The 25,690-nt window shown below is 39.4% G+C and overlaps 1 protein-coding gene across 1 annotated transcript; it reads right to left on the reverse strand.

Annotated features, from left to right (window-relative positions):
- Positions 1 to 55: 55 nt before the first annotated feature.
- MYH1 (myosin heavy chain 1) lies at positions 56 to 25,110 on the reverse strand. Its single transcript, XM_012777751.3, has 40 exons — positions 25,088 to 25,110; positions 24,807 to 24,840; positions 23,043 to 23,286; positions 22,802 to 22,945; positions 22,525 to 22,681; positions 21,422 to 21,449; positions 20,532 to 20,640; positions 20,341 to 20,433; positions 20,167 to 20,230; positions 18,952 to 19,050; positions 18,757 to 18,860; positions 18,467 to 18,605; positions 18,141 to 18,259; positions 17,904 to 18,053; positions 16,716 to 16,886; positions 15,625 to 15,934; positions 15,462 to 15,529; positions 14,234 to 14,321; positions 14,034 to 14,151; positions 13,647 to 13,770; positions 13,422 to 13,558; positions 13,068 to 13,323; positions 11,323 to 11,565; positions 11,056 to 11,232; positions 10,095 to 10,240; positions 9,922 to 10,012; positions 9,445 to 9,834; positions 8,665 to 8,791; positions 6,963 to 7,081; positions 6,653 to 6,849; positions 5,270 to 5,453; positions 4,686 to 4,851; positions 4,473 to 4,597; positions 3,767 to 4,075; positions 3,476 to 3,679; positions 3,014 to 3,139; positions 2,753 to 2,923; positions 2,373 to 2,477; positions 2,155 to 2,250; positions 56 to 317 (listed from the first exon to the last, which is right to left on the reverse strand). Exons 3-40 carry the CDS (start codon positions 23,244 to 23,246, stop codon positions 165 to 167), a joined length of 5,811 nt encoding a protein of 1,936 aa, XP_012633205.1. The 5' UTR covers positions 23,247 to 23,286; positions 24,807 to 24,840; positions 25,088 to 25,110; the 3' UTR covers positions 56 to 164.
- Positions 25,111 to 25,690: the final 580 nt, after the last annotated feature.

The raw sequence follows: 25,690 nt of genomic DNA on the forward strand, positions 1-25,690 counted from the left end.
TCTTTTCTTGGCACTTATAAAGATAAATTGACATGGAGGAAAAAAAAGAGACAAGTTCTTGGCAGATAAATTTTTTATCTCCAAAAGTCATAAGTACAAAACAGAGTGACAAAGATTTTCACATTTTGTGCATTTCTTTGGTCACTTTTCAGCATTTGGATGAATTACTCTTCACTTATGATTTTTGTGTGAACCTCCCGGCTCTTCACCCGCAGTTTGTTGACCTGGGACTCAGCAATGTCAGCCCGCTCCTCGGCCTCCTCCAGCTCGTGCTGGATCTTGCGGAACTTGGCAAGGTTGACATTGGATTGTTCCTCCTGTGAATGAAAATGCATTTATGAGGAAAAAAAAGTTCAGAATTTTTAGATTATTAAGTCAATGGGTCCTGAATTGCATTTTACTTAAAAATGATTCACTCTAGTAGATCTTTTAAGAAACCTAGAGAAATGCTCTTGATTTTTTTTTTTTTTGCATTGGCTCATCTTATGCTTCTTGAACTCATAGATAATAAGGAAGGACAGGTGACATTTGTCTTTGAACTTTTAGAACAGTTGAACACCTTAAAGCTACTACTAAATATGCCAGGTGTCCAGCCTTGTTTTTTTCAGAATCCTGAGAATGGAACCAGATCTTTTAAAAATGCAGGTATGCAATCTATATTATTCCAAACTATTAGGCTTAAATATAAATTATTGCCACATGAGTATAAATCTTTGCCACTTAGTGAAGTTTAGAAATTAAACAAGAAATTTATTTCCTAAAATTTATTTCCTAAAATAGCCTGAGCTGTGTCTGATTATGCTTGAATATACAGCAGGGGATTTGAGAAGGTCAGTTCTAGTTTAGTCTCCAAGAAACATTCTTTCTTAAAAGTCTCATTAAGAACCCTCCAAAATATGGCATTCATATTTAGAACATTCATAAAGCTTAGAATCACTAAATAGCATAGCTTGGGAAAAAAAACCTCAGATCTTCCTCTTAGAGATGAGGAAAGTAGGAGCTAGAGAAAGATTAAGCGGTTTGTCCAAGGTGTGGGTGTGAATGTATGTGTGCCTGTGTGCACAGCTGTGTGTTTGTTTTCTCTCCCTTCCTGACCTCCCCCTGTCCCACCCACCCTCTTTCTCTTTCTCTCTCAGACCTTAGAGGTCTGGGGGAAAATAAAACTATCAATGAACAGAAAAACTAATTTGTGATATGTTGGTAGGTATAACTACATTAGGAAACTGATTCGGTTATTTCATTATTATCCCAGATGAATCACTGGATGGGGAAATGAGAGAAGGTGGAGTGCCAAGAATCTACTGGTTTGAACGTAACTGAGACCTTTTGAGCTCCAGGCTCTTATATTTAACTATTTACTTGACATTGAGTTTATAATGGTGTTTCACACTCAGTGATTCCAAAAGAGAATTCCTGTTTCCTTCTTTTTATGTTCTTTCCTTCGTTCCCCATTTTAGGAAGTCTTACACCATCCACCTGGTTACTCAAACCATAAACCTGATAAGTTACCCTTGATTTTCTTTCTTTCGCTTCCCTAGTGTAACCTATTAGCATATCTTGTAGTTTTCTTCCTCCCAAATACATCTTGAATCACTCCACTTCTTTCTCTCTGTTCCACTACTGCCCTAATCCAAGCCACAGAACCAATTTGAAAGCTTCCCAACATGTCTACCTGCACCTGCTTGTGTTGAAAATAATCCATTCTCCACATAGCAGCCAGACTACTCTTTTAAAAATATATAACTGTCTGACCCAGATTAAAACCCTCCCATGGCTTGCCAGTACACTACTGTACTTAGAATAAAACCCAGACTTCTTACCATGGTCTGGAAGATGCTGTGACCTGCCTCCTGACTGCCTCTTTAGCCCTGTCTATGCTGCTTTCTTCCTTTGTTTTTGTTTTTGTTTTTTCCTTCTTGAACCACATTCTTTTCTACTCAAGAGTTTTGCATTTGCTCTACCCTCTCACTAGAACATTTTCCCCTGGCTTGCCCAGTGGTTGGTTTCATTTCATTCTCCGAACTTCATTTAGTCATTTATTTTCCTTTGATACCTCCTAATTTTGCTCATCTTCTCTTTTATTCCTCTAAATAAATTGACTTGGTTGTGTCTGAGAGCTGGAGGCTGCCCAGTTACCAAAAGTTCGGAACTCACCGCTTCCTCAGCTTGTCTCTTGTAAGATTTCACCTTCGCTTGTAGTTTGTCCACCAGGTCCTGGAGCCTGAGAACATTCTTGCGGTCTTCCTCAGTCTGAAACAACATTTTAAAGAGTGAGTTTCTTGAAAGTACAAATATCATCACCCTTTGTTACACATGTGGTTTTCAATCCTGTACAGACTGGAGTGAAAATCTAGTGAGGTCATTTTCCTTACTTGGTAAGTGAGTTCCTTCACTCTTCTCTCGTGTTTGCGCAGACCTTTGACAGCTTCAACATTGCGCTTCTGTTCACTTTCAACTTCTGCTTCCAGTTCACGAACCTGCAAGAAGATGGACAGTTTACAGACATTTATTATAGTCCATTCACTTGATGAATTTCTCCTTCTTCAGATGAGCCACATACATCAAAAGAAATACTCTGTTTTATATATTGTTTTTGATGCCTTAGTCTAATTGCCCCAATTACAACCTCCTGGGCAGCAGAAAATCTCTCTCCTTCATCTTGTATGCCCCACATCATCGAGCACTGCTAGGTATTCAGAATTGTATGTTGGATTGGAATGAGACAGGAATGCATACTGATTAGGACACCCACCCTGGCCTCCAGTTTCTGGATCTGCTTCTTCCCGCCCTTCAGCGCCAGCTGCTCGGCCTCATCCAGACGGTGCTGCAGGTCCTTCACCGTCTGCTCCAGGTTCTTCTTCATCCGCTCCAGGTGGGCGCTGGTGTCCTGCTCCTTCTTCAGCTCCTCAGCCATCATGGCGGCCTAATTAGCAGTAAAACAGAATCAGTTAAGAGAGCTGAGAGAGCCTGTCAAGATTCAAGTTTGACCACCACTGTGTTGCCCTCCACTCACATCAGTGATGGCCTTCTTGGCCTTCTCTTCTGCATTGCGGGCTTCCTGGACAATGTCCTCCATCTCTCCCTGGATTTGGGAAATGTCTGTCTCCAGCTTCTTCTTGGTGTTGATCAGGCTGGTGTTCTGGTTAAAATATGAAATTTAGAAATATTAAGTACATGAGAGCAAAATTAGAAAGCCTAATGTTCTAATAAATTCATAAACTAATCAATTGAATGAACTAATTAGTGTCTCTCATTGTTCCATAAATAATCTGAGTTGATAATATATTTCTGAAAGATGATCAACTTTGGATGTCACAGCTCAGATAAACAAAAATATTGTTAATATAAAAAATTAAATGTTTTAAACTTTATCCTCCATGAAACCTTATAAATAAATTTCTAGTTGGTACTAAGATTTGAGCAAGAATGTCATTTCATGCCTTTGTATTTCTTACTATTCTATTATTCTGCTCACCTGGGTGTGCAGGAGCTGGACGCGCTCACTGGCGTCCAGGAGCTCCTGCTCTGCGATCTTCCTGCTCCTCTCCGTCTGCTCCAGCGTGGCCCGCAGCTCCTCGATCTCGGCCTGCAGCAGGTTGGCTCTGCGCTCAACCATGGCCAGCTGCTCCTTCAGGTCCTCCTGGCCCCGCAGAGCGTCGTCCAGGTGGAGCTGGGTGTCCTATGGAACAAACAATCATTGAGACACCGTGTTCTCAGGGCTGCAGCCCTGACCAGTGTCCTGGGACCATCTCTTGGACCCATTTACCTTGAGGATGCTTTGGGTGTTCCTGTAGTTCCTCAGGGCCTCGGCAGCCATGCGGTTGGAGTGGTTCAGCTGGATTTCCATTTCATTGAGGTCTCCCTCCATCTTCTTCTTGAGCCTGATGGCATCGTTCCTGCTCCTGATCTCAGCATCCAGCGTGCTCTGCATCGACTCCACGACTCTAATGTGGTTTCTCTTCAGCTGGTCGATTTCCTCATCCTTTTCAGCAATTTTCCTATCGATTTCAGACTTGACTTGGTTCAACTCAAGCTGGATGCGCAGGATCTTTCCCTCTTCATGTTCAAGAGATGCCTTAATGACAGCAGGAGGTGACATTAGCAGGGAAATGCAAATGTGCAATATTATAGAAAATAAAATTAGTTTTTGCCTTTGTGCTGCTGTCATACATCTTTATTCCATTGTTATAGAAATTTCTCCAGTATATTATTGTAAGTTTTATATACTTCTGTCTTTCCAGGTAGATTGTGCACTTAAAAGCAGTATTAACTTACTTGTCCTTGTTTTCTCAGTGTCTAGCACAGTTCCTGACTTATAGTTATGTTAATTGTATGCATGGTCAATTCTCCATCCTCATTCTTAGTGCACGAAGTAAAAATTATTTTTAATTTCTCTTGACTCACTAATTCTTGCAATCAATAGAGTTTAATTTCTCTCATAATTGCTTTAGCGCATACAATAAAATATCTACCTCTGCCTCCTCTAAAGCAGCCTGAAGTTCACTCTTTTCTTGCTCAATTTGCTTCTTTATTTTTTCCAGTTCATGGATACGTTTTCCTCCTTCTGCAATCTGCTCCGTAAGGTCAGAAATCTCCTCTGTTGGTAAACAAATATACAGACATTTTTGTTCAGAGATGGAAAACATTCTTTCAAATCTTTTGTTGTTAAGGTGAAATGTACTCACGTTGCAAATTCTTATTTTCCCGCTTCAGGGTTTCAAGTTGGTCTAAGGATTCCTCATAAGCATTCTTAATCTTGAACAGTTCTGTGCTAAGGGAGCGGGATTCCTTTTGAGAAGCTTCAAGTTCAGCGTGAGTTTCTTCATACTTCTGTTTCCATTCTGCCAGGACCTGAAGGCCAAGGAATGGTCAAGAAATTTAGTGGAGGAAGTTTGATGAGATAAAAGCCATCTATTCTGGCAACTCTCAAACAGAGTTGAGGTGATCTAGAACTGAAAAATGTTTATGAGTGAAAAGAATAGAAACCACAGGAAGACACACACCTGCCAGTGAGTCAAGAGCTACTGAGAACAACCCTCAGATGGTTTTGTTTTGTTTTTCAAAGATGGGGGCTTGCTCTGTCACCCAGACTGGAGTGCAGTGGCACAATCATAGCAGCCTCAAATTCCTGGGCTCAAGTGACCTCCTGCTTCAGCCTACAGGTGTGAGCCACCATACCCCTCTCAGGGAGTTTGAATAAGGCACACTGAAGGTAGCAGGCAATCCGTAATCATATGTTGAATGTCAAAGCAGAAACTAGACAGGATACCTTATCGAAGTTCCTTTGCTTTTTGTCCAGAGCGGCGCAGGCAGCATTTGTTCTCTCCACATCAATCATGAGGTCCTCCACTTCATTCTGGAGCCTCTGCTTTGTCTTCTCAAGGGAGGCACATTTGGCATTCACAGCTTCTACATGTTCCTCAGCATCCTGCAGACGCTGAGCCAGCTTCTTCCTAAAATGTGAAATATGGACAATGGAAATAAATGGCTATCAGCAGAATTTGGTGTTTCAAAGTGGGTACATGTGAATAATTCCACAGTCAGACTTCTACGTAGACTCACTTCCACGCTTCAACCACCAATACTGAAAACAGTTCATATTTTTTTATTGCTATACTTCATAGTCCAGCTTTAAGGCCACCCATGATACTCCTAAGCCAACATTTTGCCCTTTAATGTAACTTATTTCTTCTTTATAGAATATTAATATCTACCTTGACTTACTAGTATTTATGTCTGTGTCTCCATTTAATTTTAATCCTGAGAGGGTAGAGTCTGTACCTTACTGATCTTTATATTCTCGTAGGCTGTCATACATATTAAGGACTCAAATGTTGGATACATTAAATTCAAATGAAATATACTTGATTTTGTTATTATCATTGTATCTTTTTTTTTGCTAGCTTTTCATTAATCCATTAATAAAAAGAAAGCTTTCACAAATTGATATAAATTTTGTTTTGAGAGTTCCAAAATATTAATTCCAGCAATATGGCTGTATATTATTCCCAGAGTAAATGACTAGATCTTGTCTTAAACTTCCTGGTGAATAAATAGGTCCTGCCCAGATTCTCCCTCTTACAGTTCACTTTTTAACTTTTGAATTGCATCAAAAGTTTTAACTTTTGAATTGCATTAGTTGTTTATAAAATAATACATTTTCTTTCTTATTATAGAATTTACTTTATACTTTTTGGTCTTTAACAACCTATTTCTGTTTCCCCCCACAAATAGTCATATTTTCATATCTCAAAATAAAGATCTGTGCTTTAAAGCCTGATTATTTTTCTCTTACATACCTATCACCCTGGACCGATTATACCATTAGTGGCTAAGAGGAAGAAGAGGCACAGGAGAGTACAATGAACTCTTATTATTCTTTTTGTACCTGTGTAGATAGAATGACGTCAGAAGTTCCCCATTTAAGAAAAAAAAAAAATCATACCGCTTCCTCTTGCCTGACATCTTTTCTCTTTCTACTTCTAGCATAATTTATTTCCCTAGACAACCTAGAGTGTTTGTTTTTCTTGCTTATGTATATCTTTTCTCATGTTTTGAGAGCAAGGACCCTGTTTGTCCACATAGTACTTATAGCAGATGCACTTTGATTGTTAACAGAGGTATTTTCATTTAAACTAAGTCTGGAACATACTTGGCCTCCTCCAGCTCCTCTGTGCGCTGGATGGCGTCCGTCTCATATTTGGTCCTCCACTGTGCAACCTCACTGTTGGCCTTGGACATCGCCCTCTGCAGCTCGGCCTTGGCTTCCTGCTCCTCCTCATACTGTTCCCGCAGCAGGTCACAGTCGTGGCGGGAGGACTGCAGGGCGTGGGCCAGAGCACTCTTGGCCTGAGAACATAGAGATCGGCAACTTAATTTTTTATCTTTAAAGTGATGTTTATTTTCTATGCTCCTGTGGGCCACCAGATGACGTGACAACAACGACAAGAAGTAGGGCTTACCTTTATCTCTTCTTCAAGCTGCCTTTTCAGTTCCTCAATCTGTTGTGTGAAAGCTTGTTTACCCCTTGACAGCTGAGAAACTAATGAGTCCTTTTCATCTAGCTGGCGTGCATATTCACCTATAAAGACCAAGACCCAGAAAACTCAACCTTACTTTGGAAATTAAAGCTCTAAAATAAAAACTGGAGCAGGGAAAGGGAGCAGTCTGAAACATAATGGAGAGTGTGGATTACAACAAACCACCAACATCCACTTCAACCCTTATGAGCAAATCTATGTAAAAATGAGAAGTATGGGGAATTTTGAGGTACATTACATACTTGTGAACAACACAAAATATTGTGGGAGATATTTATGATTATTCAATCACAGTAGAAATTAATGAAGAAACATGTGAAAAGAAATGTAAATCAAACCAACAAAATATTCCAGTGCTTTTTATCTAAGGCAGTAATGTACTGGTTTACCTTCCATTGAAAGTTGGTTAAAAGAAAGGATTTATTCTGTGGAAAGGAGTAGACTTTGAGCAATTTCCTGTGTAAGTAGAAGTGATATTGCAAAGAAAATCCTGGAAGCATTTTATTTTAATAAGTGATCGAGTATCCTTCTACCTTCTGGATAACAAATCAGTTCCCAAACTAAATGGCACTTAAATTTATCTTCAATTCTTTGCATACCATAATTCAGAAAATATACATAATATGCATAACATATTATGTTAGAAAGGAAGGAAAACCTTTCAGCACCATTTTTAAGCTAGTTACCTGAAAGCTTTATCTCTGACATTTAATAAGAATCACAAGTTTCATTTTTTTTAAATACCACTGAATTACTGGGAATAAACCTGTATTGAGAAAGAGAAACTACAAGGAGCATCTGACTTCTTGAGAATATAGCTTTTCTTTTTCATGAAATATACTGACCACCTTTATAATAATAATAAAATCCTTATTTTGAGCCTTGCCATAGAAAGAACAATATATGAGTGAATGTGAAAGAGTATAGTGATTCTCCAACAGTTTCACCTGCCTATTACTTTAATAGCCCAAATGACCCATAAAACAATTTCTTTGTTGTTCCGTCTTACTTGGGGAGGTAGAACTTTGGTAGGAATTGGACGAGTCAGCAGGAGGCAGAGTAAATGCAGATGCATTCCAATTTCACTAATCAAAAATCTACAAACCTCACTTGAATGCTCCTCAGCTGGATTGTGGTCCTGAATATTTTTCTGCTTAACGTTATTTACCAGCAATTGGCAAGACTTCAGGAAAAAGACTGGAGTAAGCATTCTTGGACAAATCACTTCATCACCACCACAATCTGTCATCTTTAAAATGGGGGTAATGTTATGGTTTAATGAGGAAAATAAAGAAAAACATAGCTTGTGAAAATATTTTGAAGAGTGAAAAAACATACTGTGAGAATACACTTCGTATTTGATAACTTTTTGATTAAAGCCAAATGTGCTTTAAAATATTCAAAAATACAATGGCGTGATCTATTTATCTGTCTAAATATATCTATATCATTTTTTCTATGAAAGAAAGTAGCCCCAGGCCAGCGATTAATAATGTGTTCATGTTAGTAGGTGCCTCCCAGGGAGGTAATATATGATCTCAAGTAACTCAGTGTAGAGATTTTCGGCAAACTGAACACCTAGGGTAAATTTGTCATTCAAGGTAAACACTGGAAAATGGCCCACCGGATTCTGTCTGCAGGCGTGCTCTCTGAGCCGTGAGGTCATTGATCAGCCGCTGCTGCTCTTCTTCCTTGGTCTTAAGTTCACTCATTTGATCTTCTAGAGTGCGACACATCTTTTCAAGGTTTCCCTGCATTCAAAAAGTGATAGAAGGCACCTCAAGCAAGCATTTGGACCAAGGAAAGTTTCAATAATCCAAATGTTCCATAGGAGATGCAGTACTTACTTATTTTGAGAATAAACCATCTTTGCAAACAAACAAAAACAATGGAGGTCTTAGATTGTGATGGAAAGAGTAACAAGATAGTCTAAACATACTGCTTTTTGTTAATTTAACTACTTTACTAAATTGTCTTATATATGATATGAGAATAATGATACTTGATTCAGTTCATAAGATGTTTTTGAGAATCAGTTTATGTTTAAAGGAAAAACAAAAAGCCCAATAATCTTTATAGATGAGGGTACTAAAAAGCAAAGAAAAAAAAAGGAAAAAAAGAAATAGAAAAAAAAGCCCAATAATCAACATGAAACACTTAAAAAACCTCCAAATATATATTTGAATTGTATTTTTTTATTTGAAAGCATTTACCTTTCGACTCTCCATATTATTTGGGTGTGGCTGTTCTCAGATAAAGAGCGAGCACACAAAGGTTACTCCCTCTACTCTAAGCCCTACCTTGCATTGTCTGAGTCTGCTCCTGCCAGTTACTAATGATTCTTGAAAGGCTCCCTCCCACCTGTCCTACAGAGGTCTCTCTAAAACTTAAGCCATATTTGTACCTTAGCTTTGGAGACAGTCTCCATGTTACTAGCAAGGTCATCGATCTCCATCTTCATCTCACTCTTCTCCTTCTCCAGCTTCTGTTTGACCCGCTGCAGGTTGTCAATCTGCTCCCCAAGCTCAGCCACACTGTCCGCGTGCTTCTTCCTCAGGGTGGCCGCCGTGGCTTCGTGCTGCAGGGTGGCCTCTTCCAGGTCCCTGCGCATTTTCTGGAACTCGGCCTCTCGCTTCTTGTTCATCTCAATCTGGGCTGAAGTGGCTCCGCCAGCTTCTTCCAGCCGCTCACTGATCTCCTCCAGTTCCCGGGAGAGGTCAGAGCGCTGCTTCTCTGCTTTGGCCCTGGAGGCCCGCTCTGCCTCGATTTCCTCCTCCAGCTCCTCGATGCGGGCCTGGAAATGGTCAAAAATATAAACTCAGCTTCTTTGTGTCAGTAGTTTTTTGCTGTTGAATTAGACAGTTGGCAATCACGTGCTTACTTGTAATTCCTTGATCTTCTTCTGTAGCTGCATCCCAAGGGCCTGTTCATCTTCAATCTTGCTTTGCAGATTGCTCATTTCAAATTCTTTCCTAATGGAAAAGAACTTTATGTAAGTCACAGAAATATTAATAATAATAATTTCCCCGTGAAACTTTTGTCCTTACTGCTTACTTTTTAAGCTTTTCATCAAGTTGTAGTTTGTCATTTTCTATATCCATTGTGGATTCTTGAGCCAATTTTAGGTCTCCCTCCAGTTTTCTCTTTGCTCTTTCTAGATCCATCCGGATTTTCTTTTCTTGTTCCAAAGATCCTTCAAGCTAAAAGTTAATAATCCATGAATATAGTTCCTGGAATGCTACTACCTTTTGTCCCAGGTTGAACTTTTAAACATTAATTCATATCTAATTAGCAAGCATTTGATTTTTCTATGAATTAGAAAGATTTGCCTCATGGATTCCATTCTCATTAGTATTTATCTAGTCTAAGGATTCATCATTTAAATGGTGAAATATGCTTCATTATCACATTATTACAATAAACTACTAGTGAGACATCATGCCTTCTATATCTCCCTACTGGAATCATTATGATCAATACTTCTCCACATAGTCTGGACACAGTGGTAACATTTCCAGACCATTACTGTTGTTAATATCTTCCTTACTCAGACATTTTAGTGAGCTGTGTATTAAATAGCAGATCATGTTTAAAGCCAGATTTACCTTCCACATTCCTAATTTGTAGTCCCTTTTGTTTTGGTGAGATTATTGATTAATACTACTACTTTGTTGTGCTAGACTCCTGCTTAGAATGCCCTCCTTCTTCTCTGTATCTTCCCAGAGCCACTCTCCTTTCAAGCCCACCTAAAGTCCTGTTTTGTTTGTACAGCTTTTCTTTGTGAACATGCTTTCCTGCAGTTCTTTTTACCCATATTGTCTTTTACTCACATCTAACTTTGATTTTTAAGAAATTTCTTGTGTGTACATCTTAGCCCTTGTAGCAGAGATGATGTTCCATACTCCTTATTCATAGGAGGTACTCAATAAGTATTCATTATGTCATAAGAATACAAACTCGTGCATACTTAATTTATTACAAAACAAAAAAAAATTTTATATCATGTTAGGCTTACATCGTCTACTTGTTGTTCAAGTTTGATTTTAGCTTTGGTCAGGGTGTTGACTTTGTCCTCTTCTGCTTGCAGGTCATCCAGGGTCTGCTGGTGGGCCTCTTGGAGGGCCTTCTTCTCCTTGGTCAGCTTTGCAATGGTTTCATCCAGGCCTGCCATCTCTTCTGTGAGGTTTTTCACCTACAAAGGTTAAAAGGCAGCTTAGGTACTGTACAGCAGTTTAGTTTCATGGCAAAACCTCTATATAATATTGTAAAATATGATTCATACCTTGTTCTCTGTGGCATGTTTCTCCTTCTCAACCTTGGCCAGTGTCAGCTCAAGGTCATCAATGTCTTTCTTGAGTTCTGAACATTCATCCTCCAGTTTCCTCTTCTTGGCTGTCAGCTCAGCATTGATCTCTTCCTCATCCTCAGCTCTCTCAGTCGCCTCCTTGATCTTGGCCTCAAGTTGGATTTTGGTTTTGATGAGCTGGTCACACCGTTCCTCTGCATCAGCCAAGCTATCTGCTTCCTGAGATGAGTCAATAGATTTTAGTTCCCTGGATAGTTTCAGATTTTATTAATATTTTGAAACCAAACAAGTAAATTATGTTTTAAGGCCTCAGGTTAGTTTGTATTAGCTTTCCACTATTCAGCAAAAATTTATTCAGCACTTACGACTCTGGAGATAATAAAAGGAATTTAAGTCATGGTTCCTGGTGAAATTATGACATAATTATATTTGCTATAACCTGTATGTAATTTGTTGGTATACAATTTCAGATCATCTTTCTTGAATATTTATTTTCAGAAAAATTTAGTTATGAAAAAGCAACAAGCAAAAGGATTGGATATTTAGTAGGTGGCTAAGAGGGAGGGGTAATAGCAGAAAAGTCCCTTAATGGAAAGACGTGCCCTCCAGTGACAGAGTAGTTTAGAAGTAAAGGGAGCACCTGGAAGAACTAAGAGTGAATGAAACATGTTAAAGATGGTGTTGAGAGAAACTCTGTGAGAACAGGGACAGTTTCTCTGGCTCAAAGTGGTATCCCTAGTGTCTGGAATTTCATCAGATATTTATTAAATGGATAGTTGATGGAATGCTGTTGAAAAGAAGTCATAGTATATTTAAGGGAGAGGACTATGCTTGGACAAAGTTTAGATACTCCCTTCAGTTATCTCTTGATTCTTGAAGGTGTGATCAACTGCTCCTCAATTTGGGAAAACCCTGATCTGTACAAAGAACAGAAAAGTCACAATGCCAATCTAGGCATTTGCAATTCATCTTCCTTATTATGTATCTGAATCCTCTAGGCCCAGTGGGACCAGTCTTTTCCCTTTCTGAATTCAGACAACTAGACAGTAACCTTTAATGTTTCTGTTGTTGATTTTGGTGGTAGCAACAAAACTCTAACAAAAATGTGTTAGACAGTGGCCCTTGATGAAATTTTTCTCCCCAAGTCTCTGGATATTTATTGGGACATCGGAGTGAAAATATCATCCCTATCTCCCATGCTCTGTAAAAAATTGACACATCTACAAAATCATTGCCATTATCCTTGCCATGATCTTATTCTTGCAAGTACTAGAAAATTTCTAACAATAAAGCTGAGCAAAAAGTTGCTGTGGGCCTGTAGACATAAAAATTCTAAATATTGGTTTCAAGTTGATGCATTTTGATCACAAATTCTCCTCCCTCTTCACTGACAATATTGTTCTTTTTTCACTGTTCTTATTTTGTTCAGTAGTGAAAATGTTAGGAAGCAAAACTCACTTTATTTCCTGTTCACATGCTGTTGAGAGAAACAATAGGGGAAAGGAAAAATGTTTTTTATTTTTCTCTTCTTGATGCAAGGAATCCTACCACAGTGACTTTTAGTAACGTTGTATATGAAAATTTATAGAACATTCTAAGGAGTTGTGTGTTAGGAAAGGTTAATAACCTGTCCCTTAGTTAGGTAGAACTTAGACCTTCCATGGTGATCACTGAGCCAAAGGTTTAGCATCAGATTATAAGAAACAGGGTCTAATACTCACAGATTGAACCTGGAGTTGCAGGTCATTTTTCTCTTGCATCAGAGCAACCAATTTTTCTTCCAGCTCTTTTCTTTTGGCCTCAGCTTTCGCAAGATTTTCTTTGGCTTTTTCAAATTCTTCCTTCATGTTGGCCATCTCCTTTTCTGTTTCTGCACTCTTAAGGAGGGGCTTGATCTTGAAATATAGCTTCATCCAGGGCCAGTGCTTCACATTCATGAAGGCACGGATATTGTACTGAATGCAGAAGATGGACTCTCTGTGATAGGAACGGAAACGTCCAAAGTCAGATTATAACAGGAAACAGAATTAAAAGGCCCAGGCTGATGGGGTTAAGTAAAGTATCCTTATTCGTACCTCCTCTCCACCATCTTCTGGTACTCCACTCTTGCCAAGAACCCTCTGCACCGGGCCTGTGTTCGGGTGATCAACTGGGCCAGCTTTTCATCTCTCATCTCCTCTAGGAGCCCCAGAAGACCAGCTTTGAAAAATACCTGTGCATGGGCAGAGTTGTAGATCAGAAACTTTACATAAAGTTCAAAGGGACAGGAATAGCCTCAGGTCAGATTTAGAGAATATTACCTTGGTGTGACCAAATTTATACTGGGTGTGGTCAATGTCGATGGACCCAAGGAGCTTCTCAGAAGCCTTCTTGCTATCGATGAATTGTCCCTCAGGGATAGCACTTGCATTTAATACCTTGTATCTATTTAAGCCAAACAAATAAATGGTATCCTTTATTTGTCACTAACAAGACATTGAAATAACATAGCCATTGGGTAGTCTAACGTAAACAAGAAATCATATCTACCCCTTTATCTATTCTCTGACTTTCCGTATGCCAGTACAGAGTCTGTTGAATTTGTTTCCCTTCTCTCGATTTTAATAGAAGAATAAAGATTCTTTCATTGAAAAATTAAAGAAAGTAACAAGAACTTCTTAAAATAATGTGTAGTGAGAATGTCTGACCTCTGTTTGAAGTCTGCATAAATGATTCTGCTTGGGAATCCTTTCCTGCAGATGCGGATGCCTTCCAGCACACCGTTACACCTCAGCTGGTGCAGGACAAGTTCATGCTCCATGGCACCTAAAAGAAAGAGTACACATGCCATATTTCATGGTTTAAAGCAAATACGCCAGAGCTTGTCTGGACATTCGAAGTGTCTTACCAGGAGTTTTGGTTTCATTGGGGATGATGCACCGTACAAAGTGGGGGTGAGTGCTCCTCAAGTTGGTCATCAGCTTGTTCAGATTCTCCTATGAAACCATGCAAATTTATAGTTTAAAAAATGCACTGTTTTCTTACATTCATATTTATAGACATAATTATTGGGATCCCTAACATTGGTTCAATTCTCATGAATCATATCCAGATTTGAATTTTCAAAGAGTTATCTCCGGAACTTTCACATTCCCAATATGTCCTCCTATTTTCTATTTTTGTGCATTATAAACATGTTTTTTCTATTAGCTGTTAAAGGGGTTGTTCACAGCTGTTGAATTTTCTAGCATATGTTGTAAATTTACTATGAACTCTAAACGTATGGCAATACTCTACCCATACTTTTTTGCCTAGATAGGTGGTCTGGTTTTAAAGCTAATTCAATATCTTCCTCCAAATCACAAATTTATTTCTTTACCTGACATTTGGTTGCATCTGCCTCTATCATATGCTTATTCCTTGTCATAAATACAGAACTGTATCCTCCTGGGGTACCATAGAAAGTGGCCTCACTTTGTAATGACTCATTCTGGGAATTGGCAGAAAACTGACAGCTGTGTTACCAAGTATGTAAAGTTTCCCATCCTATAGAAATCCAGGTTTTTCAGAATAACTAAAGCTTCAGTTATTAGACATAGGATTAGAAATAGGATTGCCAAAAGAAAGTTTTCCTTAAGGAGCTATTTCTTATCACATCTGGTTTCTTAGTTCCTTCTTTTGACTCAGCCTCCAGTTCCCACCACTTTTCTTCTATCTTCAACTTTCAAAATCTACAAAGTTCAGTTCTATACTGATATATACATAAGCACCAAAATCATTTGGAGGCCCCCAAAAGGCTCAAACAGGTCTCATGTTATATTTAATCGTATCTCAATAGACTCTTTTAAGTGTCAAATGACCTCAGTCCCAGGCCCCAAAATTGAATTTTGCCAGCTGATACTGACTTCTGCAATCCATTGTCCTCTCTCCTGACTCCTGTGTCTTTTAGATACTGAGGTATCTCTTCCAAACTATCCCCAAGCTCCCTAAAACTCAGTTCTACCACTGTTAGCTGTCCTGTCTCCTTGAGTCACATCCAGTTCTAGAATTCTTGCCAGATTATTTCCCTTTGCCCACACGATAGAGTAAAATTTTATGCCCTAAACCTAATTAAAGAGAGAAAATTAAGTTTGTACCCTGAAGAGAGCAGACACGGTCTGGAAAGAAGAACCTTTCTTCTTGCCACCTTTTTTACCACCAGCCTCTGAGGGGGGCAAAGAACACACAGGCCATTATAGGATAGGCTTTCTCTGGTTATGTTGTATACATTAAGAAAATATTAATTCCATTGAAAAGCACCTGCTTCAGCTGCTGCCGCCCCAGAAAAGAGATATGCCAGAGTTTTCATTGAAGACTTCTGGTATAGCCCGACCACGGTCTCATTCAGGGGGTCCTTGTTCTTGTCAAGCCAGCCATTGATGTTGTAGTCCACGGTGCCGGCGTAGTGAACCAGGGAGAAGTGAGCCTCAGCCTTGCCTTTGGTAGGCTTGGGCTTCTGGAAGTTGTTGGACTTCCCAAGATGTTGTTCATACAGCTTGTTCTTGAAGGAGGTGTCTGTTGCCTTGGGAAACATGCACTCCTCTTCCAGGATGGAGAAGATGCCCATAGGCTAGGAGAATGAAAAGAAATAAATTCCATTTGAATTCTGACTGCTTCTAGAAGCAATATGTGACATTAACGATCCCATTTGAGTAAAAGCATCGTCTAATTCCATAGAGTTAATGAAAACTCATTCTTTTGGTCAGAAGCCATTAACTTAACAAATATTTATTGACTGCTGATCCAAGAAACAAGTGCTGTGTCAGGCTTTGGGGTGTGATGGAGGAGGCTAGGCAACTGCTGTGCTCTTATGGAGTTTGTGTCTTTACCCCCAAGGCCTTAGAGCAATGTTTTTACGAGTGTGACTCACAAATTATCTGCATCAGAATCACTTGTTAAAAATGGTGATTCCAAGGTTTCATCCCATCTTTACCAAAAACTATTTCTAGGGGTGAGATGAGGGAAACCTGCAATTGTAGTTAAGTACTCTTGGCGAGTCTTTGGCACAACTGGACTTTGAAAGCCTCTGCTTTAAAATACAGTACTAGAAATTCATACCAAGGATGACAAATAATAAGTAAAAGATATTCTAGTCAATGTTCTTTCTATAAGGAAAGATGGCTTTAAATGTGAGGCTTTGCATTGCAAACTGTGGGTAAGTGTTGAGTTCTGGACTCTATAGAAAATATTCAGTCTCCTTTTACCAGAATACATATCTTAGATTTGGCAAAAGAAGGAATTTCCCAGTTTTGTTTACCAGTAGAAACCACAGCATATACTAAGGTTTTATGAGTTTTCTTTTAAATACTGTATAGCAGTATAATCTGTGGCCTGAAAAAAAGCAAGCAGACCTTCTCGATGAGCTCGATGCAGGCAGCCAGGTCCATCCCGAAGTCGATGAACTCCCACTCGATGCCTTCCTTCTTGTACTCCTCCTGCTCCAGCACGAACATGTGGTGGTTGAAAAACTGTTGCAGCTTCTCGTTGGTGAAGTTGATGCACAGCTGCTCCAGGCTGTTGAACTATGTAAGTGGAAAATGCAAATTAACTTTCAATTTATTATGAAAGCTTGTCTGTGAAGGGGTTTTTTTTCAGTTGGTTATCCTAACTTCCCCTTAGAATGGTATGGTTTTGTTCTGCCTATAATAAGCCCTCATTCCAGCCTATATGTGTATTAGTTTTCTTATTAGAAAAAAATGGATTGCTCTTTCTGTTGCTGCCTGATGACAGATTATTCCTCTCTGTGTTGGCTTGGGAATGTCTAGAAGTACTCTTGTCCCCAAAACAGAGAAAATTGTATCAAATTTCTGTCAGTCCACACATAGAAAAAGGTTTAAAAATGTGACTTCTAGATGAGACACGCCCAAGATATTTCTGCCAAGTAGAGAGAGGACTTCAGTGGCCTTATTTCTTAAACTACATAGCAGGTGTTCTTTCTCAGGCAGACAAATTTGAGTTTATTTACAATGCCATTTCTATCCTCTATATCTGGATATTGCAGAGGTTACCCTAATATTTAAGCACATTTCATTTCTCTTAATTAGACAAATAGGAATCTTGAAGTCTTTAAGTTTGTCGTTGTCTTTCCTACCACTGTCTTTGATGCCATTGTCACCCTCGTCATCTTCTTTATCATTTACTAAATGTGTGCTTAGGGATTGTGCTAAGGGCTTTAAATTAAAAAATCTTGAAACTGGCAGAAGGATCTCAGAAGTGAGTCTGTTATCTGGAGTGCTAAGTGCTGTACCTACAAGTCCTAGTCCTAGTTGAATCTGCCCCATCATAGTCGGGTACCATTCCCATTATCACACACCAAGGAATTGACAGAGCTGGAGTTTGAATCCAGGTCTGTCTCATTCCAAAGCTCATGCCCTATCATGCATCAGTTCACGTTTATTTTGGTTCTCTTTCATGTGTCAGTTAAGTTTATAGTATAGCTATTTTTCATGGACTCTTTCCATGCATGACTACAATCATGCTGTATTACTGCAATGGCAAGATTTGTAACCCTTTCTGCTTCAAACTTTCTGCTAACTCACATCAAAGATCTCAAAACCGGCAATGTCCAACACCCCGATGAAGTACTGCCTGGGCTGCTTGGTGTCCAGCTGCTGGTTGATGCGGGTGACCATCCACAGGAACATCTTCTCGTAGACAGCTTTGGCCAGAGCACCCACCGAGTTGTACACCTTCATAGATGAGTGAAGTGTTGGTGTTATTAAAGACGTGTCGTGAAGGCCTGGGATGTGTGTGATTCACTGAAGTCATGCACCTACCTGCTGCACAGTCTGGCCTTTGGTGACGTACTCATTGCCGACCTTGACCCTGGGGTAGCAGAGGGCTTTGAGCAGGTCAGCGGAGTTCAGACTCTGGAGATAGGCTGCCTTGTCAGCAACTGCAGAAACATAATTCGAGTACCCAACATGACATACTCTGGGCTGCACAATTCATAGGGGCACAGTATTGAGTGAATCACTTTATAGAAAGTCTGCCTGGGGGTGCATATGTCCATCAGAAGCTCAGCTGTAAAGGGGACGAGTTTGGAATGGGCATTTTTTGCCTATATTCTCTTATTAAATCCAGATGGAGGTTTGTTTGGTACCTTCAGTGCCATCTGGCTCAGCTTGCTCTTCACGTTGCTTTTGCTTAAATTTCATGTTCCCGTAATGCATCACAGCCCCAGTGAGCTTATAGATGGACACTCTTTCATCAGAAGTGAAGCCCAGGATGTCAATGGCACTCTATCGGGAGAGATGAGAGCACAAAAGTTAGCGAGAAGACACTAGCTTATTTAGGAGAATTTATACTATGCCTGTAACCACATCTACAGTGGGATGTTATTGTCATTCCCACACATGATAGATTTTTCAGAAAAATACATATGTAACTTACATCTGTGGCCATCAGCTCTTCTTGGTCATCAATGCTGGGGACTGTGATCTCCCCCTGACTGACAAAGGCATAGTCGTACGGGTTGGTGGTGATCAGGAGCATTTCTGGAACATAGAATTCAGGGTATATGTTTTACATTAGAAGATGTTAGAAGAGTGATTAACTTCTAGCCTGTGAATTTAAGTTCTTTCTTACCAATTAGATCTGGCTTCTTGTTAGACATGATCTGATAAAAAATATGGTAGCTTCTTTCAGCCTTTAGCTGGAAAGTAACTCTAGACTTCTCCAGAAGATCTGCAATGGACAGTAGACATCAAATTAGGTAGAAAAAAATTGTACAAAGTGCTCTGGAGTGATTTTGGAACTTGAGGTCATTAGCTAAATGTTATTGGCCCCTTGAGATTTCAGCTGAATATTCCCATGAGGTACCACATACCGTGTTTCCCTGAAAATAAGACCTACCCATAAAATAAGCCCTAGCAGGATTTCTAAGCATTTGCGCAATAGAAGCCCTACCCCGAAAATAAAACCTAGTGATGGGTGTTGGCTATGCGCGTATCTGCACAACCCATGCATTTTGTCTTGGAGCAGTAAATAAGATGAGCAGCCCTTCTCATCTGCCCCATGAGAGCTCTATTACTGGACATGAGAGATTGGGGCCAATGGTTCTAAAGGAAATAGAGTCGCAAGAAATTCAGGATGGAATTCGGGGTTTGGAGAGTTATCATGATGTTCCAGAAGAAGACGACTTAACTATATTTGAATAAATGTAGATTGTTGTACCATACTTAAAAAAAACCCACATCCCCTTAAAATAAGCCCTAGGGTGTCTTCTTGAGGAAAAATAAATATAAGACCCTGTCTTATTTTCAGGGAAACACAGTATTACATCTCTACAAACACCATTGCAGTTCCTCTTACCACTTCTAGAAAAAAAGTGAAACATGCTTGGTCCAAGACATATTCACTTCTCATACAGAAGATCCTTAACATTTGGAATTTAATTGAATCTTGAGACTCCTCCCTCCCCAGTGTCTCCTGTTACCCTGTAACAGAGGGCTGCTAAAAGCAACAGTTATCAAGGGCTAGACAGGAAGAAATCACATATCCTCAACCCATGGGCAACTCATTTGCTTCTAGTTTTTTTTTTTAAGAAAACTTTAAAATCATTCTGAGATGAGACACTTCAGATAAGCCCAGCAGTTCCTGGCAGTTCCTACAGAATCATTAGCCCACGCCTACAGTGGGTAAAGCACACTGTGGGCTATGGATAAGGCTGGCATTAACCATTGGCTTGTTTGGCAGCAGACTGGTGCTTTACTGGCTCCATATTCAGCAGGAGCTGCAGAGTGTTCCTCCAAGCCATCATTTGTCACTCATGGATTATATTTAGGAGGTCTTATTACTCACATGTTTCAATATCAGCAGAAGCCAGTTTGCCTGTGGTACCAAAGTGGATCCTGATGAATTTACCCTTGCAAGTAAAAAAGTAGATGTGATATACAAAACTTGAAGCACACAAGAGAGATGGCGTTGAAATACTTCAGACATGCTTTCTTTGGCATCTGTGACTAAGAGACTTACAAAGCGAGAGGAGTTGTCATTCCTCACGGTCTTGGCATTGCCAAAGGCCTCCAGTAGGGGGTTGGCACTGATGATTTGATCTTCCAGAGTCCCCTGCAAAGGCGAGAGCAATCCTCATATCTGGGGCCCAGGAATTTCTTATCTGAGAGCCTCAGCAGAGCCCGGATCCTGACCGTGGCAATCTCACTCACCTGCATTTTGCCAGATTCCTCCTTCTTCTTCTCCCCAGTAACTGCAATTGTTGCAAAGTACTGGATGACACGCTTGGTGTTCACAGTCTTCCCTGCCCCGGATTCTCCACTGCCAAAGACCAAACATCCATGAGAAATTAAGCTCTGTGGCAAAGGAAACTACTTCTGCATCAGCATTTCCTACCTCATGCATCTGTCTTTATATCTTTCTGTCAGAGAGTCTTTTAGATCTTTCTCTTCACCCTACATATAGCTCATATTACTTCTGTTGCTTTGCATTGACAAGAAGTAGAGAAATTCATTCATTATTCATATAACGCATATTTCCTGAGTGCTTAAAATGTGTCAGGCTCTCCTTTAGCTGCAGAGGCATGGGCTTGAGGGGCCCCCAGGTGAGCCACATAACAAATAAAGTAGTAAATGGAACATTTTTAGTAAGAAACTCTACAAAATGCACTTTTGTTCTTCAGCTTCCTTAGACTAGAGACAGGGCTGAAGTTTGGTCTTTGAAGGAATAGACATTCCCTAAGTAGGCCTTAAAAGGGAACCACTGTGATATTCCCAAACTGCTCTGCCTTCAGAAGACTGTGTGTTGCTCACCACCCTATGCTGGGGTCTGGCCATGCTCAGAGAAGGCATTTTGCATTTCCTTCTCCAAGGATAGTTCTGTGGAACTTTCAAGGCTGGACTAGCAAATGAGGTAGTTTATAGCATTGTTATTTTATATTCTGACTCAATCTAAACCCTACAGTAAAGCAGAAACAATATTTAGTTCCAGGCTGAATCATCCCATTGCTTTAGTGTGAAGGCATTAACTAATGTCTTCTTTTGGTTTGTCATTATCCCAGTGAGAATAAAATAGCAGTGAGTCTCAGAATAGGAGTACATACGTGATCAAGATAGACTGATTCTCCCGATCTAGAAGAAAAACAGTGGATGATTAGCATATGTGTCAGTTACACAAGCAGAACTTTCTAGAGGGAGATAGAGTATTTGACTATAAGTATAATATTTTCAATATATTTGTGGAAAGTTGTACATGGTAACTATTCTTAAGCCTCTTAAATTGGAGAAGAGACAAAATATCATGTCTTAAATTCCTTAAGTCATTAAAGAAAGTGTTTAATACTTGTATTAATCCTTTTGGTTTAATACAAAGAGCAGGATACTCCAAAGCCTAACACATACCCTAGTTGTGACCTGTAGATTTCAGTGGCATGCTGTCTGCTGATTAATGCTTATAACTGAAAAATGCATGATATAATAAGGATTTGGGGTGTGGTTTCGTAGGTTAAATAGTGTTGATCAAGCCAGGGTTGAGATTTAGTTTCTAAATGGGTTGATCGGCTTCACAAAGAAAAAAAAGTTGGATCTTATGACAACAGACTATAGCTCTAACTATGATTAGCCTTCCCAAAAGTGTGCTATGTGTTAAAGAAAGATAACACGAGAGAGAGTGCCTCAGTCAAAATAAAATCCTTTAAGGGAGCAAAGTAACAATTTCTGTTTATATGCATGTAGCCCCAAAACGTCACCTTCATTCAAGGAGAGGATATCCTCTCTGAGATGTAGTCTGATGACTCTAAAGAGATAATACTACTTCTAAACGCATCTAATTTAGAATCAACAAGAAACGGAGGCACTAAAAGGAATGAACATATATTTTTCATGTCTATTTAGACAATATATGATTTAGCTATTACTTAATCTTACTCTTATTACTTAAATATATAAAATAAATCATGTGTTTGAAAGCAAGGAGACTATGAACAAATAATGGGATGGAGCAGCAGTGTGGTCTGGGACCAGGCAGTGGGGTCAGGAGAGCTGAGTTTTAGTCCCAGCTTTATAGTATAAACCTCTCTGTGCTTTAATTACCTCTTCTGAATAACCAGGGAGTTGAATTATATTTTTCCTAAAGGTCTTTTTAGCTCTAACATTTTGGGTTATGGATGGTAAAATAATCGACGTGAAAATCAGTTGAACCACTCACCAGTCAGCATGAACTGATAGGCGTTGTCAGAGATGGAGAAGATGTGGGGCGGGGCCTCCTGGCGCTTTTTGCCTCGGTAGGCCGTCACCACCTCTGCATTGTACACTGGCAACCACTTGTAGGGGTTGACAGTGACACAGAACAGGCCTGAGTAGGTCTACATACACATACAAAAAGAAATATAATTATTTGATGGGGACCTAAATCACCTACTATTTTTCAAAAAAATGTTAACTTACTCGTCCCTTGGGTTGAAAGGCTACAAGTAAGAACTCACATAGATCATCCAGGCTGCATAACGCTCTTTGAGGTTGTACAGCACAGCGGGCTCATGCAAGTGAGTCATCATGGCCATGTCCTCGATCTTGTCATATTTGGGAGGGTTCATGGGGAAGACTTGGTCATCTTTCACAGTTACTGTCTGTGAGTCAAACAATAGAGGCCAGGTCAAAACATGAGTGTCAGCTAACAAACCCAAAATGAGGCTCACTCTAATCGGATGCAGATGTTTTACTCACAGTTCCGCCTTCAGTCTTGGCTGTCACCTTCCCTCCTTCCCTGCTCTGCACTGTGGCTTTCACAAAGGACTCCTTAGGGTCTGCCACAAAGACTGATGTCTTGGCATCAAAAGGCTTGTTCTGAGCTTCAATTCGCTCCTTTTCTGACTTTCGGAGGTAAGGAGCAGCCTCCCCAAAAACGGCCATCTCAGCGTCGGAACTCATGACTGCCGGTTATTGATGGCAGCCCAGTGAAGGACCCTGCCTGGCAGAAGAAGAAAAGGAATTACAGAAATTCAGAAACTGGACCATTAGACTCACATTACATTGTTTTTTTCAATTCAATTCACTGAGTACTGAGCATTGCATTGGTATGACCCCCTCCCTCGGCTGGTTGAGGATGAAATGTCAGTCTCCTTGTTCTGTGCCAGTGCTGACAGATACTTAATCATGCATTTGGAAAGGGACTGTTGTTTCTGGCTCACCTACTACAATCTCTTGGCTGCTTTCTCCATTTCATTTGTTATGTATATTGATTTTTATTTACTTAAAGCTGCCTATCAATGGCTTATACAGAGCACAGAGCTAAGATGATAGCAGGATGCTCTCTAGTTCTTTCACTTCTAGTTTTTATCTTCCCAGCTGGATTATAACCATCTTGCAGGCAGGGAGCACTGTTCTTCTGATGGTTTGTATCCTTCACACCTCTTAGAACACGTGCTGGATACAGGCAAGGGCTCAAAGCTGATTTGATGAATGAAAAGAACAATAGGAATATGTTGCTACAGTATTAGGAACTATTTTTTACATGGTGAAAATCTCATTATAAACTAGGGAGTTAGAAAGACTACCAACTATAAAGGAAAGCAGAAATGTGGGGAGCTTTGTTTTGCATTGTTTTCTATTATGTATCAATTTCTCTTGTCCTTGTATCATTACTTTGATAAACTTGGCTTCTTTACCAGTCTTTAGCATTTATCAAAGATTTATTTTAACATATTATTACCTATGTTCTCTTGCTTTATTTTCTCATAAAAATTTTACAAAAATTTTTCTTTTCAAGATCCATCTCTTGCTGCTTTAACTAGCATCCTTAATGCTGTCAATAATCATCATATATAATCTATTTTATGATAATAGATACTTTTTCCAGGAAAGCTCACTTGGGTAAACTTTTTCACTTTTTTTCCATTTAAACTACAGTGACTCAGATAACAATTACGATGCTTTGTCTTGCTGAAAATGCTCACAATCATGTTTTGCATCACACACACACACACATATATATATATATATTTAATTTCCATTTTACAGATTCTGAAACAACATGCAGACTTAAGCAAGTTTTCCAAGACAAGGATTCATACCATTGTATATATCCATTTAGACATCATCTCAAAGTTTTTTAAATTGTATAATGCTGAGTATAAATAAGCTGTAGTTCAGAAAATTTGTATTTTTTCTTTAAATGACACTTTGAAATGTTGTATTGCATATTGTAATACAATCATTTAAAAAAACAAGCTACAATGCTGGACATAGAAAAATTGTGTATAAAACTCCTGAAGACTCTGAGAAGTCATTTTCATATATTGCAAAGGATATGAGCTAATGAGAACCAGTTTCTAAAGTTGTCTACAGAGTTTTTTAAGAGAAGCACGATTTGTCTTGAAATTGAACTGCTTTTATTTTTTTTACTCCCACCACCCTGACCACTCTCTGAACCACTGCAGAAGATTCCTTGCACTCTATGAGGAATGATAAAAAAAAAAATCAGGATCTTACCTTAGAGATGCAACTTTGAAGAAGAAGGTCTGAACTGTAAGAAAAAGAGCAAATTTCTTCTGATCAAATTCTAACACTTACCACTTACAGCATAATTCTTAACTGAGAACCAGGAAATGACTGGGAAGACTACAACAGCTAATTACAATTGCCACAGAGTAGGTTGGTGCTTCACAGGCAGGGCTGCCAGGGCAGTGGGAGCCAGGATGTGTGGCATGCACGCGGGCAGCCAGCATCCCTTAGCGTCCTGCGGACAGAGCCCTGTCCTCACACACACTTACCTTGAACCTTTATGAGGAGAGACAAGTCATGCTCATTCCAAGGGTACTTTTATAGGATCAAATATGGAAAACACGTAACCTCCTCCTCTTTCTTAAAACATTTTTGGCAAAACATGTTTTTGGCATTGAAGGTCTCCAAGCCTAATTCCCTTCATATTAAAGATGTTTGGATATAATTAGAAATATTTCCTCTCACATTGGGTTAAGTATATGAATCAATCTCCTATAAATAATTTGAGTTGTTGGCAATGTGAAAGTGATCTGTGTGTGGAATAATGTAAGGTGTTGTTTCAAAGACAGCTAAGTTCTGGAATCCCTGGACTTTGTTGCCTACTGCTCTTCTGTTTCACTCAGTCGCCTGTGTGAAGTCTTTTCGGTTGCCTGCACAATTACAGACAGTATACTAGGGAGGAAAGTTTCTGCTTTTTAGCAGAGTATTATAAAAAGATTGTTGGTTCCTCCCAAGGAAGCAGGATTTCTTTTTTTGAGGTTTATTGTGCTTTTTCAAGGATGCTTGGAAATTTAATTTTGAAACTTGTTTCATGACAAGCAGCTAAAGATAGCTTCTTTTGTTTCCTTCAGTAGTTGCTTCTGATTCATTAT

The sequence above is a fragment of the Microcebus murinus genome, chromosome 18 (genome assembly GCF_040939455.1).
Source record: "Microcebus murinus isolate Inina chromosome 18, M.murinus_Inina_mat1.0, whole genome shotgun sequence".
NCBI classification, from domain to species: domain Eukaryota; kingdom Metazoa; phylum Chordata; class Mammalia; order Primates; family Cheirogaleidae; genus Microcebus; species Microcebus murinus.

Bases quoted from the DNA above. Each gene is read 5' to 3' on its own strand.
- MYH1 (XM_012777751.3), bottom strand. From the start codon at position 23,246: ATGAGTTCCGACGCTGAGATGGCCGTTTTTGGGGAGGCTGCTCCTTAC. The intron at 10,241-11,055 runs GTAAGCCTAACA...ATTAACTTTTAG, and splicing joins TTGAACAACAAGTAGACGAT to CTTGAAGGATCTTTGGAACA. The intron at 318-2,154 runs GTGAGTTCCGAA...TTTCATTCACAG, and splicing joins AGAGACAAGCTGAGGAAGCG to GAGGAACAATCCAATGTCAA.